The following is a 22,929-nucleotide window of genomic DNA, read 5'->3' as shown; positions in this document are numbered from 1 at the left end:
TGGGAGTTCTGGTAGCTTGCTCATTTCTCTGCAAGCTAGCTCTTACCTTCGAAAATGTGGTGGAGAAATTTTACTGAGAACAGAGAGTCCCTCTCAGTTTGCACCAGGCAGCCAGTTATCACTCACATTGCAACATCAATCTGACAAGTGTGACAGCTACCCAGACAAACAGGAGCTCCATATTCTGCAGCACTATAATTGAAAGCTAAAGTTGCAGTCCTCACTCCCTCATGCAGAACTCACCAGCGTCTGAAGCAGATTTACTCTATAGTGAGGTCCACGTTATATTGACAGTATTTGATCAACTTTGGTTTTGCTATCCTTGTCCATCATTCGACAAAGCCGGTGGTACTATCCTTTTCTAGGTCCACAACGATGCCAATTATATTTTTGTTAGTGTAGAAATATAATTAATTAATGCAGAGAATCGGCATTGCTATTCTTTTATCTTTATCCACTGCCATTATAACGTGAACCTCACTATGAATGATAGATTGGTTTTTCCTGAACTTCTGTTATGAGCTCTCCGAAATCAACGAAAACCTACCATTTAGAGTGAACCTGTTTCAGAGGTTTGTAGGTTATTCATGGAGGAGGACTAATCCTCTGAGGATTGCAACTCCTCCACTTATTTACAGTGTTGCAGAATAGGCCTATTGTTATTAATAATAACACTTCTTGATTGGAATTTATCGAGTAACTTCCTTCAAAACGGCTACTCACTATTACAGCAATCTAGAACATTTAAACGAGTTTCAGGGTCAATTGAAAAGATATAACATCACCTGACTTTGTTATTTTAATATTCAATTGCCTGAAAAGGCTATAAATTTCACATTCAATAGATTAATCTTTAAAATCACAATTTGTATGATAGACTTTGAATCATGTTTCAAAAATTAATAATTATAATATTTACTTCTCATGATCAAATAATAGCAAAACTATTGAAAACTGTATATGAAAGTATGTTTTGTTAGGTATACTATTTGCAATTATTAAATTGTATTCATGTCACAACGCTTTCAATTAAATTATTTTAAAGATTCAACCTTTAACCTGAAGTTATGATTCAGGCACTAAAGCTTGGGTTGTTATTGAATCACAGGACATTTGAAGGTTACCGGGTCATTGAAAGAACAATATTTAAGTGCGCGCCCGATCTCTTCAAAGTTCAAGTTCAAACTTTCGTTCAGAAAACTTTATTAGTTGTGAGCACAAACTTTCAATCAAGACTATTTTCTAAAATGGGTCGTAAATTCTTTGTTGGTGGTAATTGGAAAATGAACGGTAGTAAATCATCTATTGATGAAATAGTGAATTTTTTGAGCAAAGGTCCATTGGATTCAAAAGTTGGTAAGTTTTAGCGATTAGAAGAATAATTTACAATTTAAATACTATGTTGGCCTACCTATCTCTCACTATTGATGAAATAGTGAATTTTTTGAGCAAAAGTCCATTGGATTCAAAAGGTGGTAAGTTTTAGCGGTTAGAAAAATAATTTACAATTTAAATACTATGTATCTCTCTGATAGTTAAGAGTAAACGTATTTTTATTGTAGATTATTACTGTTTGATCATCTCAGATTTTAAAATATTAGGACACCAGGATCAGCCGGCCACCAGAGAAACACCAGTAGTGTCTTCACGTGAAGCACCAGTACCTAAGCAAGATGAGGCACCAGTTGACTACTAATGGTCTTCCAGCAAAACTTGGTCTGGCGACCCGAATAAAACACCATCCGGTAACCAAAACCTGGTGGCCGGCCACCAAAATGTAGTGGCTTGACTGGTGCCCAAGTGTAATAAACGGAATAAAAACCACCTTCGCAATTCGCTGGGACTCTTGGTCTCTAATGTAATACTTATCGGCGTAAATCTAGGTCCATTGCCGTTATACCGTACCTGTCATAAAAATTTTGGTTAGGATCGATTTAGTATGTTATTTTGATAAAAAAGAAACGGCGGTCACTATTGGTTTTAAAATAAACGAAGTTCAAAGTAGAACAATTTTGCATGCATTTAACCTATACGGTACCGTGTCAGCCATGTGTTTTAAACTATTGATAGGTAGAGACAGTACTTATAGATATACTATGCTGACCCTTCCAGCATATTATTGCCATTTAAAACCAAAAACTTAATCTCCTAACCTATCCTTTTACACTGAGTTAATCATTTATTTTACTTTTCAAACAAATTCATTTGAAAAAGTTATCGTATGGTATTAGTAGTCCTATGAAGTAAAATTTAAATGTAGAAGGATAAATTAACAAGTAGTTTGGTGAATGAATCGTTATAATAAGCCTATGTCTTTATTTGGGCCTATTCACTCGCCCGAGACATCTTGATCAAAATATACACATATAAGTTCCAGTTAAAGTGCGATGGCACATACTTGTTTGACGATAATCTTAAGATTCAAATTGATTGAATTCATGAATAGATTTTGAATTAACATGAAAAAATGCCTAGGTACGAATAGAAGGGCAACAATTCAAACTCTGTAATTGAGAATTAAGTTGATTACCCTCAACATTTTCCACGAATTTTTGTCTCAATGTTGAAAGCATACCTAAACTGAATACTCTCATGCTTATGAACATGTCTATATGAATAATGAACTCATCAATGCAGGTGAACATTTTCGGGTGTGGATGATAATAGAGTCTTAATTGACTTATTGTTCTCTCTATTTCCAGATGTTGTTGTCGGAGTGCCTGCTATTTATCTTGATTACGCAAAGAGCAAGCTGCCAGCCAATGTATTCGCATCAGCTCAAAACTGCTACAAAGAACCCAAGGGAGCATTTACAGGTTAGAAAAATTATACAAACATTTAAAAATTAAACTTTTTCAAACGAGTTGATTCAATTATTAGCTGTGAGCTAATAACTATTAGAATTTCAACATGATATGAAAATTTAACTCTTCATTATCAGTTTCAAGTAACCAGTAGGACACCAATTTGTCTGAGTGACTTAAGGTGTTCTAGTTATTTCTCATTGCAAGACACCATATTTTGGTGCCCGGCTGGTTTCTCTCGAGGGACATCAGTCAGCACACTGCTGGAACAACATTTCTGTCTCACTAGTGCCCCAAGTTGCTTTACAGCTTCATATAGAAATTCAAAACTTCTGAAACATTTAAATGTTTTCATTATTAGCTTTTATTGAACTATTGATAAATTGATAAAGTCTTCCAATGATCAGCAGTTCTTTTAAAATCTAAGAAATGCGTATTCTGCCTTGGTTTATCATTTCTTAAACTAGATATTTTCAATCCTAATTGAAGAAACCAAACTTTTAGAAATAGTTTGATACAAAGCTCATTTATATGTTTTGTTATGCTAATTGAATATCTAGAAAGCTCATCATTCAATATTTACTTATATGTTTCTTTAACCAACAAGTATCATATCTTATAGAAGAATTCTGATAAAAATAGCCTACAGGGCTAAGCTGCTTAGTCAGTGTTATGAGTTGAAGCCAGTGTTTTAAGTGGTAGGCTACCCTTATTTCGTTACTTACAGAACCTTGATAGATGAAGATTTGCGAACGATGTTGCAGATGCTTTACACATTAACATACTCTAACCCTAACTATTTCACTATGTCAAATTTGTAAACCGTTAGTGCGGGCGAATAGTATCAAAGTCATATAGATCCTCCATTGTCGCCGTTGTACATGTCGACAACAGAATATGACACATATTTTATCCTCACCTTTTAGTCTTAAGATATGTATCAATTCGACCCGTTGAACGGTTTGCGCTGAATTATTGAGCCCGGTCTTTTCATCAACGAGTGCAGTTTCCCATATTATGTTTTCATCCAGTCTGAGTTACTAACATGCAATAATGATGCTTTGCACGCTGTCCTAACAGGAGAAATCAGTCCAGCCATGTTGAAGGATGTAGGAATCAATTACGTCATTCTAGGGCATTCTGAAAGAAGGCATGTCTTTGGAGAATCCGATGAGGTATTTATTCCCTATCCATTCTTTCATTAACCTATAAAATCAATTACTCCTACTCCAATAAATACGAAATTATTATTTTTAATAATTACGTTTCAAGTAAATAATCCTTAATGAGTTGAATTTTCAGCTTACATCTCAGCTTTCTAAAAATAACTGAGCTTGAATATCGTGTCACCGATACACTATTCACTTTTCATGGCGATTCCTCATTATTTTAATAATTTATAGAAAATCAATCAAATAGTCAGGGTTCTTTTAAAATGTCTGAAAGTCAACAAACACAGATAACAGTTTTACACTAGTAAATCTTTGATACAGTGGTACCAGTGGTAAAAATGTTTAGGGATCGATTCACTGAATAATAATGAAGTCAGACATTTTCTAGAAAAAGATTTTTCTCTGGAATCGATAATTGTAGTATATTTTTTAAAATTCAATAAAAAATAATTACTAGTGAGCCCTTCAGGCTGAAGAATTGGATTTCAATTAATTACAGAATATCAACAACAAAAGTACAGCTTGATCAAATCACACCTCTTGAGCAGAGAAAATATTAACAAATAACTATAGTTCAGTATATATGCTGTTAACAGTTTTTAAAGTGTAAAAATGTAGTTAGACTCAATTGGTAGATTTTTATCAATCGAAACCTCAAATGCTGTTACATACTGTATAATTATTTCAAAAAAATATTCAAAGAGTTTCAGAAGTTGAAAGTGATTGTTATAACTTCATTGTTGCGTTGCTGTGTTACTTATTGAATCATATTAATAAGGAGTTCCGTGATTCGTTTATTCATTCCTTATTTTAAAATATCAATTGATTAGAATAGAATATATTATATATGATAATTTTGGATAAATTAATATTTCAAAATTACTATATTTAATCTGTCATTTCTCATCATCATCCGGCTCATCACCTACGCACAAGCCTAGAGATCTTGTGGGCATCTTCTTTGTTGTATTCTTTGAGTGTTATTGCTCTCTGACTCGTTGTTTTCGTGAAATTATGCATCTGGGTCCCCAGGACCCAAGGTTCACGACTACCGTTACTTTTTTATTTCTTTCAAATGTACATATTTAAGCAATGGTGATTGAATTCAAGCATTCAATGTGTACTCTTTGGACAGAGACTCAAATAATGTACAAATCGACTTCTAGATCACGATTTGAATGACATTAGTGATGCTGGAGATGAATTCATAGTTCAAGATAAGAATACTGACCCTTAGCTGGATGATAGTGAAATCAATGAACTTGATGTGACCCCAGTGACACTAAAACTCCCCTAAGAGTGAACTATTTATGACCATATAGTCTATATTTTTCATTTTTCTAGTAGTGTTTCATGTAAGTTAAAGAATCTATAATAGTATTCATCACTATAAATTTGCAAAGGTTGTCCAAGATGAACTTCAGGGTAGATTAAAAAGTACCCCAAGAGTGATTATCACCTTTTAATTTTTTTGTATCTTTCTAGTACCTAGTGTTTCTATCATAGTATTCATCAATATAACTTTTTTCATTTAAAAAAATGTAAAATAATATGAATATATAGTTCACTCTTAGGTGAGTATTAGTGTCATTGGAGTCACATCAAGTTCACTGATTTCACTATCATCCAGCTCAGGGTCAGTATTCTTACATTGAACTATGAATTTATCTCCAGCATCTCCAGCATCACTAATGTCATTCAAATCGTGATCTAGAAGTCGATTTGTACATTCTTTGAGTCTCTGTCCAAAGAGTATATATTGACTAATTGAATTCAATCACCATTGCTTAAATATGTACATTTGAAAGAAATAAAAAAGTAACGTTAGTCGTGACTCTTGGATTACTTGGGTTACCAAATGTTACTTTTCCACTATACAAAATGCTAGTTTTCTCTAATTTATTAATTTCAAAAATTATAACTTAAATCCATTTTTTATTTACATAAGTGCTCTTTGCATTCATAAGTACCCATTTGACATGTTGAAATGAACAAATAACAAATAAAATTCTGCCTTGAAATATTATTTTTATGGAAATAGTGGATCCCTAGGGCGCAGACTAACATATTTTATATAACATATATGATATATTTTGACTAACATCAGAGAAATTTAGGGTCACAACCAGAAGGTTAACGAGTCACAGGGAAAACTGGCTAGTTCTGTCAAAAGATTAGGGAAATAATTTCCAGAGTGAAACTTTGAACCATGTAGACGTAATTGTAATAATGGAAATTATTTGTTATAGTTGATAGCAGAGAAGACAGCACATGCATTGGAGAACGGACTGACTGTGATAGCTTGTATTGGCGAGAAGCTGGAAGAAAGGGAAGCAGGTCAAACGGAGGCGGTCGTCTTCCGGCAAACGGCAGCCATTGCTGCCAAAGTCAGCAACTGGTCCAATGTGGTCATCGCCTATGAGCCAGTCTGGGCCATTGGCACCGGAAAGACTGCCTCGCCCCAACAGGTATCATCAGCTATTTCCTCTTTTTACCTCTTTGGATATCTTCTCCCTGAAACCGTTAGGGCCGGTTTCTGAGCTCGGCATTTAGCTAAGTTCTTGACTTTAAAAAGCTGGAGTCAGAAAATTTGCTTTCCAAAACGGGGCGCAGTTCACGTTTAAATTAAATTTCGAAAAACTAGAAGATTGAACACAGAATAAAATAAAGAGAAAATAGTGTAAAGTTTTAGCTATTTGGAATTATTTAGGAATGTGTCATTTCGTCAAGGAAAAACGTTTCCAATTATAGATATGAGAAAATAAAGATTATCATAAAAACTGCGACTATGCCCCGTTCGGAAAGCCAATTTTCCGACTCCAGCTGTTTGAAGTCTAGAACTCAGCTAAATCCTGAGCTCGGAAACCGGCCCTTAGTGATTCAGGAATTATATTATTCTATTGCTGACCCTTTTACGGTTGAGTGATGAGTGAGCATACCCTTATGTATGCGTATACAGGATGGGTGAAAAGTCCGAGAACGGCTTAATATCTCATACACAAAGGTAATTTGACGGTGGATGTGATTGGGGATCCTACTGAATTTGAAAATACTACTTTACTATGACTTCAATAGGTAATCTGGTCCGCCATATTGAATGCAACTTTATTTTTTTTGAAATGGGAAGGTGGTCATGCGATACATGATTTCGATATGGAATTTCAAGAAAAAATGAATGGCGAAAACCACATATCGATATCTCAAACCGTTTCAAATGATTTGCATGGTATTGATGTATAATGTGAATATCTTTGAAACGGTTTGAGATATCGATATGCGGTTTTCGTCATTCATTTTGTCTTGAAATTCCGTATTGAAATCATGTATGATCGCATGACCACCTTCCTATTTAAAAAAAAAAAGTTGCATTCAAAATGGCGGATCCAAGATGGCGTACCAGATGTTCAATGTCAAAGTAAAGTAGTACTTTTCATTTTAGTAGGATCCCCAATCACAGCCACCGTCAAATTACCTTTGTGTATGAGATATTGAGCCGTTCTCGGACTTTTCACCCACCCTGCATAGTACAGTACACACAATGCATTAGTAGTTCAATTAAATATTGTCAGGCAATGATAGGCTTGATTATGATAATAATAATAATATAATAATAATAATAATATTATTATTATTATTAATATATCACATTATAGATCAATCTTTGGACTTTTTTAGGTATAGTAAGCCTATAGTATGGCTATTTTCTATATATAGTATATAGCCTATATATAGTATGTATATTTCTATATAGTTAAGGACTCGCCACACCAAGCTCGCCAGTACCGCCGAGGTAGTACCGCTGGTGGTAGTTTTCTCGGCTGAGCACGCCACACCGAAAAACGTCCGCTAGCGGTAGTCTCCGAGTAGTGAGTCTAGTAGTGGGGGGAGGGTGTGACTACAGCACTCAGCACTGCGCTACCTCTTCAAATCGCCTGCCATGTATTCAGGTTGAGCGCGCCACACTGAGCTCGCTTTGTCCGCCGTACTACCTCTCAGCGAACTTTTGTTGAATCGCCTAGCAGGCGGTCGTAGGTGGTAGTGCGCCGTACTACCGCCGCGGTAGCGAACTCGGTGTGGCGCGATCAACCTGAATACATGGCTAGCGATTTTTAAAACTTCGCTACCGCCGCGGTAGCGAGCTTGGTGTGGCGTGCCCTTTACTGTAATAGTGTGACCTTAAAATTGACAGAACGTATAGTGAGGTCTATGTTTTAACTCAGATTTTCTTTTGTCTGTCTGTATGTAACGTGATTACGGCCTAACGCGTTGATAGAATTCGATTAGATTTGGCAGAAATATTTCTTTTTCAACTGCGCGTCGATGTATACACAAGGTTTTTCAAAATTTTGGATTTTCAGGATAATATGAAAAGAAAAGGTATTCCTCCATACTCTGATATCACTATGTCACTTTCTACTTTGAATATAGGATTAATCAAACTAATTATCCTTGATCAATCAGCTGACAAGTGGATTATTCATTGCATGCATTACACAGATGTCTGGCCGTGTCTATTTCTATAGGGTAGGGTTTCAATATTTTTTATGATACGTGCCCATCAGTATCAATATTCTCACATTGGAAAAACAAATTTAATAGGTGATTGAAAATAAAATAAAAAATCATTAAATGAACTGAATAATGCTGAAGAAATTATAATATTCTTGATTGAAGAAAATTAATTTTAAAATAGTTGAGAAACAGTTTTATCAGATGGAAAGGTTATCACGGAACTGGTTAAATTATCATATATGGGATACAAATTCAAACGTGAACTGAGTTTAATAGCATAAGTGAGTTTTTGATCTTGGAGAAAACAAATGACAGTTTTCAAGAGTAAATTATTATGATTCAACTGAATCAACTAGAAAAGGTGACATCAGATACTTGTGGATGAGAAAACTGCTTGAGGTCTACTGTTCACAGAACTACTAGTATATCAATGTTTAAAACTTGTTAAAAAATAAAACATGAAAATAAGAGAACTTATAGTAAGCAAGTGGTAGATTATAACTAAGCCTATATATTGGCTGGTGTGATGAAGTATTGTTGGCTTTGTTTGATATAATGTGATTCTGAATGAAATAACTGAACAATAAAAGTATTTCTGGCCAAAAAACTATCACTTGTCAACGTGAGTTTCAAACAATTATTTGAATGATGAGATATCAAAGTGAAAGCTTAGCATACAACTATTATGAAGGAAAAACCTGATTGATGCTTAAATTTAATTTAATTATATGAGCTCTATTATGGATCACTTTCTCCAAAGTTGGTTTAACTATTAAACATGTTTGATAATTGTATGGTCGCATTTATTATAATATGCTTCAATTGGGTTAGCTGATAGTTTAAACTAGAATTTCAGTTTAACATTGTTAGAGATAGCACTATGTGAATTACGGAGGACCGAGTTTATTGACTTTTGAGCAAATATGACTGTATAGATAGGAATGAAACTTACGGGAAGTTGAAGTGAGAACGTCACGTAATAGCCATGTACTGGCGAGCTGACACGATCGATGTGTTGACATGAAGACGTCAGAGTGGGAACTGGTCTAGTTTGCACACAGCCAAGGTCAAGAAAGGGATAGGAAAGGAGGAGAGGGGAATGTAATTGCTTTTCAATTATTCAAGTAGTTAACACAATTACCAATAGATGGCATGTAATCCTTAACATTTCACCCACCTTGAAATAACATATTTCAAACAGATTTTGGAGGAAAAAATGGAAACACTTGAAAAATTCGTAGCACAAGAATTCGTGAATACAACGAAAATATGAAAAATGTACTTGAAAAATGACAAATAACTTGAACTGCGTAGAATAAACAAACTATGTACAAAGGGGTCTATAACTCTTCTAGTTGATAGGCAGAATAACGAGGCGATTGACTCCTCTCTTGAATTCATTGCTTGATGTGCGCACAGTAACAACTCTGACTACGCCATCAAGTCCAGGGTGAAGTTTTTCAACACGAGCAAGTGGCCACTCGGTTGGAGACATATTTAAATTTTGAACCAATACAATTTGGCCAATTTTAATTGGTTCCAAAGTCTTCTGCCATTTATTTCTCTGCATGAGTGTGTGCAGGTATTCTGTGGACCACTTGTGCCAGAAACCTTGTACTATTTGACACAGATGATTCCATCTCTGTTTGATTGTAGTCTTGGAATCAAACAGAATTTCAGGTACTTGAATGATATTTCTACCAATGGTGAAATGACCAGGTGTTAGAATATTTAGATCATCAATTGTGTCTGATGTCAACTCAATAAGCAGTCTGCTATTCAATATAGTTTCAATTCTGCAAAATACAGTGAAATACTCTTCCATGGTCAAGGAGTTATCACCAATCTGGTTCTTCAGCAGAGTTTTGGCTGATTCAATACTTCTTTCCCAAATGCCACCGAAAGTTGGGCTAACTGGTGAAGAGAAATGCCACTTAATTTCATGCCGAACGATTTCAGTGTCTAGCTTAGAACATTGTTCTGACAGAAATTTATTCACTTCGTTTAAATGGCGGGAAGTACCAACAAAGTTTGTGCCATTGTCGGTATATACATCGGACGGACAGCCTCTTCTAGACACAAATCTTTCAAATGCTGCAAGAAATGCGTCGGATGTTAGTTCAGACACGAATTCTAGGTGTACTGCTTTAACTGACATGCAAATGAACAGTGCCAAATATCCTTTGTACACTTTGGCATTACGGAGTGGGCTGGCCTTTGTGTTGAAGGGTCCAGCAAAATCAATTCCTACATGAGAGAATACCGGAGAAGGATTTACTCTACACTGAGATAAATCTGCCATAATTGGCTGACTTGATTGTGCTCGCATGCGTGCACATCTTACACAATTCTTAATGCAAAACTTGATTGCATTTCATGCAGAAATGATCCAGAACTTTTGAAGAATGATAGCATGTGTTAATTTCAAACCAGCATGCATGTGACTTTCATGAGTTTGTTGACACACAAGAGAGCTTCAATTCAATTTTTTTGGCAGTAACATAGGGTGTTTTACATCATACAAAAGTGACGAATTTCTCAATCTACCACCCACCCTAAAAAATCCTGTTTCATTGAGGAATGGTGTAAGAGACAACAAATTGGAATGAACAGCTTTTCCTTGTTTTAATAACTCGATAGAATCATTAAAATGATATTCTTGTGTAATTTTCACAATTTTGACGTTCCAATCCAATGATGTTAGAGATAGCACTATGTGAATTACGGAGGACCGAGTTTATTGACTTTTGAACAAATATGACTGTATAGATAGGAATAAAACTTATGGAAAGTTGAAGTGAGAACGTCACGTAATAGCCATGTACTGGTGAGATGACACGATCGATGTGCTGACATGAAGACGTCAGAGCGGGAACTGGTCTGGTTCGCACACAGCGAAGGTCAAGAAAGGAATAGGAAAGGAGGAGAGGGGAATGTAATTGCTTTTCAATTATTCAAGTAGTTAACACAATTGCCAATAGATGGCATGTAATCCTTAACAAACATTTTTGGAGAAAGTGGCCCTAGAAGTGAATCACAAACCATTGAAACAATGGCTATGAAATTAATTTGTCATGAAATTGGTTCTCAAACATCACCGTTAATGTAAATCTCATTAGAAGTAAAACTCTTCTCTGAACTGATTGCCTCACAAACATTTCTCCAAATGGTAGCCTACTTATAACCTTACATATTTTACAATATTCCTGAAATTTGTTGAATGATCATTATAGGTCTAGCATTGTGAAGTATACGTTTTCTTTTCAATACCATTGTGTGTAGTAATGGCACCATACAAACAAATAGACGCTCTAGCCAAGCAGGCCGACATTGACGGCTTCCTCGTCGGCGGCGCCTCTCTCAAGCCCGAATTCGTCGACATTGTCAACTCAAACCAATAATACCGTATTCTTACTAACATCCAGCTCAAGTCTGACTTTCTTAATTGCGCCATAACACTGTTGGTGCAACATACCAATTACTGAGACGTTCCTAGACACTGACTGAGACAGATTTCATTGGTCACATGTACAAACGTTAATCAAGATTTGGTCCCTGATCAACCAGTATTGTATTGGAGATCTACCTCGATTGACGTTTATGCGGCTGATCATATTTTTCTACTTTCATACAACTTATAGAATCTCCAATTTCAAAAGTCAGAAGAGAATATTCATTGGAGCTATTAAAGGAGCACTAATATCATTTCCAAGTTCAACCTAGTTCTTTCGAATTACTTATATCCTGAAAGTTAATGCACATCTATTGTAGAAAAAGTGTTCTTTTAAACGGAATCACTTATCTTGACAGCGCCTTTGACGAACAAATTTTTATTATTTATTTAGTTGTGTAGCATATATTTTTTGTTGAATATTTATGTCCGATTGCAGAGTCATTTCATGAATCCCTTTATTAATTATTCACTGAAAGAATGCTGTGGTAGTTTAAATATTTTGTGTGTGAACAGTTTTTTAAAGTCATACTCCAGACATTAGCTTTTGCATTGAATAATATCCTCAAATCCCAAATTTCTGCTCCGTTGGTCTTTTTGTCGTATGACAAGCATGATAATATCATGTTATTTGATAACAGTGATGCATCGAGAAAGTGTCAAATTTCAAGTGATATCAACAGAACAACTATAATCTGTTTTCCAATTTATTGTCTATTGATGACTGACTTCATACTCACGAATTTAAATTCTACCTTATTCTATTTATTTAAAACGTTTTGGAATTTTAATTTTACACAGAATCGAAAACTATCCATCCAATTATTCATCTTCTATCACATTGACTTTGCATCAGGGCAAAAATAATCTTATGCCCTGATGCAAAGTCAATGTGATAGAAGATGAATAATTGGATGGATAGTTTTCGATTCTGTGTAAAATTAAAATTCCAAAACGTTTTAAATAATAGAATAAGGTAGAATTTAGATTCGTGAGTATGAAGTCAGTCATCAATAGACAATAAATTGGAAAACAGATTATAGTTGTTCTGTTGATATCACTTGAAATTTGACACTTTCTCGATGCATCACTGTTATCAAATAACATGATATTATCATGCTTGTCATACGACAAAAAGACCAACGGAGCAGAAATTTGGGATTTGAGGATATTATTCAATGCAAAAGCTAATGTCTGGAGTATGACTTTAAAAAACTGTTCACACACAAAATATTTAAACTACCACAGCATTCTTTCAGTGAATAATTAATAAAGGGATTCATGAAATGACTCTGCAATCGGACATAAATATTCAACAAAAATATATGCTACACAACTAAATAATAATAAAAATTTGTTCGTCAAAGGCGCTGTCAAGATAAGTGATTCCGTTTAAAAGAACACTTTTTCTACAATAGATGTGCATTAACTTTCAGGATATAAGTAATTCGAAAGAACTAGGTTGAACTTGGAAATGATATTAGTGCTCCAATGAATATTCTCTTCTGACTTTTGAAATTGGAGATTCTATAAGTTGTATGAAAGTAGAAAAATATGATCAGCCGCATAAACGTCAATCGAGGTAGATCTCCAATACAATACTGGTTGATCAGGGACCAAATCTTGATTAACGTTTGTACATGTGACCAATGAAATCTGTCTCAGTCAGTGTCTAGGAACGTCTCAGTAATTGGTATGTTGCACCAACAGTGTTATGGCGCAATTAAGAAAGTCAGACTTGAGCTGGATGTTAGTAAGAATACGGTATTATTGGTTTGAGTTGACAATGTCGACGAATTCGGGCTTGAGAGAGGCGCCGCCGACGAGGAAGCCGTCAATGTCGGCCTGCTTGGCTAGCTCCTTGCTATTGGCTGCCGTCACTGACCCGCCATAGATGATGCGCATGCTCTCTGCCACAGCCCCACCCAGCTTCTCCTTCAACCAAGCACGCAGCTTCTCGTGAACTTCCTGCGCCTGAAATGCTGACGTTGGATTGGCATTTCAGGCGCAGGAAGTTCACGAGAAGCTGCGTGCTTGGTTGAAGGAGAAGCTGGGTGGGGCTGTGGCAGAGAGCATGCGCATCATCTATGGCGGGTCAGTGACGGCAGCCAATAGCAAGGAGCTAGCCAAGCAGGCCGACATTGACGGCTTCCTCGTCGGCGGCGCCTCTCTCAAGCCCGAATTCGTCGACATTGTCAACTCAAACCAATAATACCGTATTCTTACTAACATCCAGCTCAAGTCTGACTTTCTTAATTGCGCCATAACACTGTTGGTGCAACATACCAATTACTGAGACGTTCCTAGACACTGACTGAGACAGATTTCATTGGTCACATGTACAAACGTTAATCAAGATTTGGTCCCTGATCAACCAGTATTGTATTGGAGATCTACCTCGATTGACGTTTATGCGGCTGATCATATTTTTCTACTTTCATACAACTTATAGAATCTCCAATTTCAAAAGTCAGAAGAGAATATTCATTGGAGCTATTAAAGGAGCACTAATATCATTTCCAAGTTCAACCTAGTTCTTTCGAATTACTTATATCCTGAAAGTTAATGCACATCTATTGTAGAAAAAGTGTTCTTTTAAACGGAATCACTTATCTTGACAGCGCCTTTGACGAACAAATTTTTATTATTTATTTAGTTGTGTAGCATATATTTTTTGTTGAATATTTAGGTAAGGAAAGTAAAAAACGGCAGTTAATTAATACATGAATAGGAACCAATATGCTTTGTAGTTTAATTGTTGGTAAATTCACTCAAGCAATAATATGGCATTAGAACTAGCCAGTCTTTCTCAAACTTATTATTAATTACATAATTTTTATTTCCGCTAACCGGTGATTATAAAGTCTAAGCCCTAAAGTGAGATATAGGTACATTCATTGACATACAGTAGATAGCCTTTGATAGGGGATATCCAGATGTTCTCTACTTCTAGTGTTGTGTGTGTGTATATTACCTCGTTTCTTCCAACTACCCATACTTTGTCGGACATAGAGTATGACATTGAAGATGTATAGATTTATAACGGTCGGAAACCGAGCTTCGCTCCTTATTTATTTATTGACTTTTCATAAACCGAACACAATTCTTTAAAATGATTGGGGAAGTACTACTGTAACAGGCACAACCCAAAACTGTTTTTTCCCGAATTTTGATTTATACACTATAAATAAATAGTCCAGAAAGTAGGTTACGTTCCATACACTTGAATTCAGGTTCAATTTCCTGTTCAAATATTTGAAAACAAAAAAATTATAATTTAGATTATATACAAACCAAATCGAATAACAAAATAACACTCACTAATCACTTGAAATTGTCAAATAATGATCAACTTTAAAAATTATTATATACTCTAGTTTAGGAGGATTATTATGTCATGTCAACAAATCAGATTATGTTGATCGATGTTGAAGGTTATATCGGTGAAGAAATAAATTATTACGATTATTTGAACATTATTACTGATTTTATTTTTACTTTAAAGTCAAACCAATACATTGAACTCAAACGTTTTACTTAAGGCATGTTACACACACTTCACAGAGACAGAGTTCAGTACAGAGTCACCAGTGCCTTGCCAATCACACATATTATTATTCAGTCTATTTCATTGTCAAACAACACGCCCCCTCAATGAAATAACCCAAAAAAAATTATCAATCAAAAAACAAAGTAAGTTATAGGAAATTAACATAGTTCAAAACATCTTAATTATTAAAAAATATTATTTCTAAACTTGACAAAAAGTTCCTTTCCCAAGGGTTTTGTGAAAATGTCAGCAATCTGATCTGAGGATTTTAAATACTCAACTTGAATAACACCTTCAGAAATTTTCTCTCTTACAAAATGATACCTTATATCTACATGTTTCATTTTTTTATGATGCTCAGGATTATGAGCTATTTTGATAGCAGACTGATTGTCTTCAAACAACAAAATACAAGTTTTCTTATTTTCAACAACATAAAAATCAATTAAAATTCCTTTTATCCAACAAGCCTCGCTTGCAGCTTGGCTCAAAGCAACATACTCAGCTTCTGTGCTAGATAATGAAACACTCTGTTGCTTCTTGGTACACCAAGAAATAGTATTACCAAAAACCTTGAAGCAATAACCTGAGGTTGATCTTCTCTCTAAATCACCACCCCAGTTTGCATCTACATAGCCTACAATCATATCATCATTCAATTCTCTCTTATATACTAGCTCTAAATCTAAAGTACATTTTACATATCTCAATACACGTTTTAAATTTTTATACAACATTTCACTGGCACAACTTTGGAATCGACTCAAGAAAGATACAGTACAACACAAATCAGGTCTAGATCCTACAACAGCATACATAAGACAACCAATTAGTCTACGACATTTCTTTTCTATTTCTACAGACTCTGACTTATCTCTAGTCAATAATTCAAAGTTGAAATTTTTATCCATGGGAGTGTCCATTGGCTTACAATCCTGCATGTTGAACTTTTCCAATACATGTTTGAGATACTCCTTCTGACTAATAACAGTTACCCCCTTCTCAATATCTTGTTTGACATTAATTCCCAAGAAATTAGAAACTAAGCCCAAGTCTTTCATCTTGAAATTTTCTTGTAAGACTGATTTCAATCTTGAAACATCATTCTCATCTGAACCAAAAATAAGTATGTCATCTACATACAATAATAGAAATACCTTTTTACCCTCCACAATTTTAGAATACAAGCAATAATCATTTTTAGACCTAGTAAAATTGTTCATTTTCATTACAGAATCAAATTTAGAATTCCAATCTTTTGGAGATTTCTTCAGACCATAAATTGACTTCTTAAGTTTACAAACTTATTCCTAAATCCTTCTACTCCCTCTGGTAATGACATATAAACGTCTTCTTTGATATCACCATTAAGGAAAGCATTTTTTACATCCATCTGATATACAGGAAACCCTAATTTATTTGCAACACTCATGAAAATCCGAAAAGTTGGCAATTTGGCCACAGGGGCATAAATGTCATTTAAATCTATGCTATCCTTTTGTTGAAACCCCCTAGCAACTAATCTAGCCTTGTACTGAATGTTACCCTTCTCATCATTTTTAATTTTAAATACCCATTTGCTATCAATAATTTCTTTGTTTTCTGGTACAGTATCTACCTCTGTCCAAGTATTATTCTCTTTCAAAGCATTTAGTTCAGTTTTTACTGCCTCCAACCACTTTACAGAATTGTTTGATTTCATAGCTTCAGAAAATGTAAGAGGCTCATCTACTTGTAGACTAAGATAACTGGTTTCATAGTCTTTCAACCACACTGGTTTTTTAATCACTCTTTTCTCTCTCTCTTATTTCATTACTTTCATCCATCATTTCTTCTCCACTTTCTTCATTTACTTCTACTTCATTGATTCCATCTTCAATATCATTTGTTTCAATCTCAATACCCTCAGCTTCACTTGTATCAGTTTCTTCTACTTCATTATTTTCAATTTCTTCAACTTCATTTATTTCAGTTTCTTGTACTCCATCATTTTCAATTTCTTCAAATACATTGTTTGGATCATTACTTTTTGCGATTCCCTCAATGTCAAAGCCTTGATTTATCTTGAATACTTTGGGGTCAGAATACTTTTCACCTTGGTTAGATTGCTCAACATTTGAAAAAATTACATCCCTAGAAACAATTATTTTCCTCTTATCAGCATCCCACAACCGATAACCATTTTGCAAATATCCTACAAACGTTAGCTTCTTGGTTCTACTGTCAAGTTTCTTAAGATTACCTGCAACATGACTGTATGCTATACTTCCAAAAATCTGTAGTCTTGATAGATCTGGTTTTTTACCGTACCACTTTTCAGCTGGAGTACAATCAAGAGTACATGTTGGGCTTCTATTAACAATATAAGCTGCTGTCCTTACAGCCTCACCCCACATTTCCTTTTTCAATCCTGAATCAAACAAAAGTGCCCTAACCTTTTCTAGCAATGTCCTATTGATTCTTTCTGCCTTTCCATTTAATTCTGGAGTATATGGAATGGTGAAATCCATGAAAATCCCTCTATTTTGACACCAATCCTTGATTTTATTACTAGAATATTCCCCACCATTATCACACCGAAATTTTGAAATTTTAGAATGCCATTTTGCCTCTACTTCAGCTACAAATTGTTTCATTATATCAAATACCTCACTTTTATTTTGAATAAGAAATACCATGACAAAATGTGTGAAATCATCTAGAAAAGTAACCATGTATCTTTTATTGTCCCAACTTACCGGGGTAATAGGCCCACAAACATCAGTATGTACTATTTCAAGGGGTCTTGTTGCCCTTTCCCTGACTGTTTTAAAAGGTTGCCTTGTTTGGCGAGCAGACAAGCATATTTCACATGGGTTTTTGGAAAAGTCATCAATTTTAGTTTTAATATTCATTCCCTCACTAAGATTTATGAGCTTTTTCATGTTATCTACACCAAGGTGGCCTAGCTTCCTATGCCATAATTCTACTTCATTAGACTCATTAGACTTGGGTGAAATAGTGCTAGTCATTACATGATGGACTGAATTTGAATTATGCATTTTCAAGTCAACTTCAAACAAACCATTCGAATTTTTTATGCCTTCCATAATGACTTCATTGTCTTTCAACACCTCAACCCTATTTCCACTAAATAAGACCTTACCATCGTTCTCAGTGATAGCACTTACAGATAACAAATTTTTAGAAAGTTCTGGAACATATAAAACATTATTTAAGTTGCATTTGTCTGATTTGATGTTTCCTACCTCAAGAGCAAACATTGATTCATTTTCCTTGGCTACTCCTACTTTACAACTAATTGGAATGGAACTATCAAATAGTGATTTAGATTTTACCATATGTGAAGTAGACCCTGAGTCAATTACGAAAGTGTCATAGTATTTTACATTAGAATTAGTAGTTAAAAAGGATACTTGGTTCTTCTTCTTATCATTCTGTTTTTTACGAAAGTAACAGTCTTTGTCTTCATGATTATTCTTCTTGCAAATACTACAGAATAGACCACTTTTCTGTTTCATTTTATTTCTGCATTCACGGGAAATATGTCCATAATTTTTGCATCTGTAGCACTGGATTTCCGATGTTTTGAATACCACTGGTTGCACAGAATCACCTTTATCAGTAGATAGTCTGCGTTCTTCATTCACCAACCGGGAGGTTAGGTTTGTGAGATTTCTGTCACAAATTGCGGTTGCTTCCCACGAAGTTTGAAAGTGGGTGTATTTCCTGGGCAGGGAGCTGAATATTTTGCCAATAACCATCTCGTCATCGATTTCGTGTCCAACAGATTTCAATTTATGGGTCAAATTTTCCAGACGGCTGATGAAACTAGCAATGTCTTCATTAGCCTCTAGTGTAAAATTGAAAAAGTCCTGCATTAGAGAAAATTTCTGTTGTTTTTCATCACGTTCGTAGATTTGACACAGTTTTTTAAACATTTCACATGAAGTTTCACAGTTCAAAATGTGATTCAAAGGTTTTGAGTCAATTGTAGTTATTATTATTTTCTTGGCTTTAGCGTCCTTCAAATTGAAAATAGAAAGTTCTTTTTCTTTACTAGGGTCGTTTGGTTTTAATTCTTTTCCATTAACAATATCACTAAGTCCTTGAGAGTCGAACAAAATTTTAATTTTAAATTTCCACATTTGAAAGTCTTCATCGTTGGATAGCTTTCCAACCATACCCAAGTCCGGATCACTGGAACCAGCCATTTTTACTTTGAACTCGATTGCCTTACCTGATTTTACTTTTGGGTATTTTACTTTTACTTTTAATGTTTTTACTAGAGTTCAATCACTTCACCGGTATTACTATTTTTGAGTTGAATCTCCGAACTTCCATTGTTGTCTTGCACGAGAGTATTTAGGTAAAAAGTTTTTTTACTTGCACACGAAAGATCCAGCCTGGGCCCATAACCTGTTGAAGGTTATATCGGTGAAGAAATAAATTATTACGATTATTTGAACATTATTACTGATTTTATTTTTACTTTAAAGTCAAACCAATACATTGAACTCAAACGTTTTACTTAAGGCATGTTACACACACTTCACAGAGACAGAGTTCAGTACAGAGTCACCAGTGCCTTGCCAATCACACATATTATTATTTAGTCTATTTCATTGTCAAACAACAATCGAATCTATTAAAAATTGTCTAGCTAGATAAAATTTCTCGCTAATTGATTATGATTACACAGCTGGAAATAACTCTGTCTCTCTCACACACACAGGCACACGCATCTTCTGATATCGAGAGACGACGAAATTATCATCTGTTTTCCAAGGATGAATTATTGTCATTTTAATGTCGTTCAGCGAGTTTTCCAAAGAATGAGACCTAGTGCAATCGAATCTTTATATCATAAACCTACTATGTTCCAATTTGGTGAAAATCGTTACTGCAGTTTTCGAGATCCGTAAAACATAAATATCCAGATATAAAAATAACCAGATATACAGAAATTGCTTGCTTAATATAATAGGATTGTGAATGTGTTTGCTATTGCCATATATTAATAAACCATAATATGGTTTACTATGATATTTATTATCATATTATGATACAATACTTGAAAAAAGCTAAATAAGCATTTCCAAGATACTTTTCAGTAACAATGTCCTTTAGTTGCCTTAACTTTGGACAACTTGCCTGAAATATAATTAATATGTGATTTCCATGTCAATATAATATCAATCATTAAGCCCAGAAACTTAACTGACTCATTTTGGGATATCTCCAACACTCAGGGATAGGACTTTTCCTCTCTACACCATAAAAAGCCAATTTATCCAATAGAATTCTATGCTCCACACAATCAAACGCCTTGATGAGGTCGCAGATCGTAGCCTGCGTATGATTTTCATTTTAAAAATTAGCTGTCACAAACTTAATCAAGGAATCAAAGGCGTTTGTTGTGGATCTACCTTTGACAAAGCCAAACTGCTCTACAGATATAATGTCGTGCTGAACCAGAAATCCATAGAACTGGACATATATAATTTTTCAATTTTGTTTGGAAAAAACGAACTACCTATTTTTATAAGTCTGAAACTAGAGGATGAGTCTTTGGGACCATTTTTATATATTGGTACAACCTTTGCAACCTTTAATATCTCGGGGAATATACCCTGCAAAAAGCATTCATTTATGCAGCAAGTTAATGGAAAAATAGGCAGTCCTGGATATATTTTATTTATTGCTTAAAATGCCATAATAATCTTCACATTTGCAATCAAACTCACCCAAAATATTTCTTAACGATTTATTAACCTTGTACTTTGAAGAAATATTTAATATTAACAAAAACAATTAAGTTCCTTTCTTTTTCACGGGATATATAAATATAGATCTTTTTCAGAACACCAGAATTATTGACGATTACAAATATCTAATGAACAGTTTTGGATTTGACTCACTCAATACTGATTACACTCATAGGTCCCGATTTTCCAACTCTTTAATAGATCATCTTTACTTAAAATCCGGCAAAAATAGAACAAAACTGAATGAAATTAATCTAATTCCAGAAATACTACATTTAGATATAACTGATCACAGTACAATCATACTTCAAGTTGAAGGATTGAAGAGATCCAACGATGAAGCAGATATAAATATTAAAAAATATGCCTAATCAATTACGGAAAGTTGAATAATATTTTATCGTCGATTGCTTGGGATAGAGAAATACCAGCAGCATCGGTTGATGAGGGATGGGAAAATTTCATTGACATTTTAAAAAGCGCTATCCAAGATTCACAAGAAAAACTTCTTTTAAAAAATAACTTGACACAGAAATTTAGGTCGCCATGGATAAATAGTTATCTGATCAAGAAAATAAACTTAAGAAATGAGTTATACAAGAATGTAATCAAACAACCTAATAATGACGACTTAAAACAAATATACAATACATTCAAAAATAACTTACGTAATAAACTGAGAAAAAGAAAACAATATTATTATTCAAAACTGTTTAGAGAAAGCCAGGGAAACATTAGAAAGACGTGGAAAACGATTGACAAGTTAATAGGATTGAAAAAAATAAAGAACCACTAAAACTAATTGTTGATGAGCAGGGAAATAGAATTATTATAATGATAGTAATAAAATTTCTAATTTGTTTTATTCTTATTTTCTAAATGTTGTGGATAAAATGAATGATAAATTAGAACAAACCACATTGCAAACCAGGGAAGAGTCTGCTAGAATATCAAAAATAAGGTTTCCATATCAATCTTCAACTAATTCAATTTTTCTTCACCCTTCAAATCCGGAGGAAGTAGCTAGTATAACAAGAAAATTAAAAAACAAATCTTCGCCAGGTGTTGATGGAATAAGCACAAGCATGATTAAAAAACTTACATGAATTATTTGAACAAATTAACCGATATAATTAACCTGAGTATTGTCAAAGGAAAATTCCCAAGCATGTTCAAACACAGCGTAGTTATACCTATTCCTAAAAAGCCAAATTGTAAAAACATAGATCAGTTCTGCCCAATTTCACTTTTACAGGTTTTTTCCAAGATTTTAGAAAAAATATTCAAGATTAGACTTGAAAACTTTTATAAAAATAATAACTTTTTTAGTGATAATCAATATGGTTTCCGTGAAGAAAGAAGTATACAAGAAAGAATACAATTATAAATCTCATTTCTAAAATAAATGACAGTTTTAGTGTTAATAATAAGTGTGCAGCTCTGTTTCTTGATATCTCTAAAGCATATGATGCTATTGATAAAAACATGCTTCTAAAAAAACTTGATTTATCAGTAGTAAGAGGAATTGCTAATGATTGGTTAAGGTGCTACCTATCTAATAGGAGTCAAAGGGTCAGAATTAACGATACGTTGAGTGAATCCGGAGATATTACCATAGGTATTCCTCAAGGATCAGTGTTATCAAGTACTTTATTCCTGGTCTTTATTAACG

General features: G+C 34.3%; 1 protein-coding gene across 1 annotated transcript; it reads left to right on the top strand.

The window, feature by feature from the left end:
* Window positions 1-755: 755 nt before the first annotated feature.
* Window positions 756-14,410, top strand: LOC111059767 (triosephosphate isomerase). Its single transcript, XM_022347392.2, has 5 exons — window positions 756-1,356; window positions 2,703-2,816; window positions 3,885-3,979; window positions 6,226-6,444; window positions 13,945-14,410. Exons 1-5 carry the CDS (start codon window positions 1,068-1,070, stop codon window positions 14,149-14,151), a joined length of 924 nt encoding a protein of 307 aa, XP_022203084.2. The 5' UTR covers window positions 756-1,067; the 3' UTR covers window positions 14,152-14,410.
* The last annotated feature ends 8,519 nt before the right edge of the window (window positions 14,411-22,929 follow it).

The sequence above is a fragment of the Nilaparvata lugens genome, chromosome 3, assembly GCF_014356525.2.
Source record: "Nilaparvata lugens isolate BPH chromosome 3, ASM1435652v1, whole genome shotgun sequence".
NCBI lineage: Eukaryota > Metazoa > Arthropoda > Insecta > Hemiptera > Delphacidae > Nilaparvata > Nilaparvata lugens.
The sequence above is the reverse complement of the archived record's forward strand: the minus strand, read 5'-3'. Positions and strand labels throughout refer to the sequence as shown.

What these genes read in the sequence shown, in the direction of transcription:
- LOC111059767 (XM_022347392.2), top strand. Translation starts at nt 1,068, where the DNA reads ATGATTCAGGCACTAAAGCTTGGGTTGTTATTGAATCACAGGACATTT. An exon ending in ACCCAAGGGAGCATTTACAG is followed by an intron (nt 2,817 to 3,884) that starts GTTAGAAAAATT and finishes CTGTCCTAACAG; the next exon opens with GAGAAATCAGTCCAGCCATG. An exon ending in AGACTGCCTCGCCCCAACAG is followed by an intron (nt 6,445 to 13,944) that starts GTATCATCAGCT and finishes TTGGCATTTCAG; the next exon opens with GCGCAGGAAGTTCACGAGAA.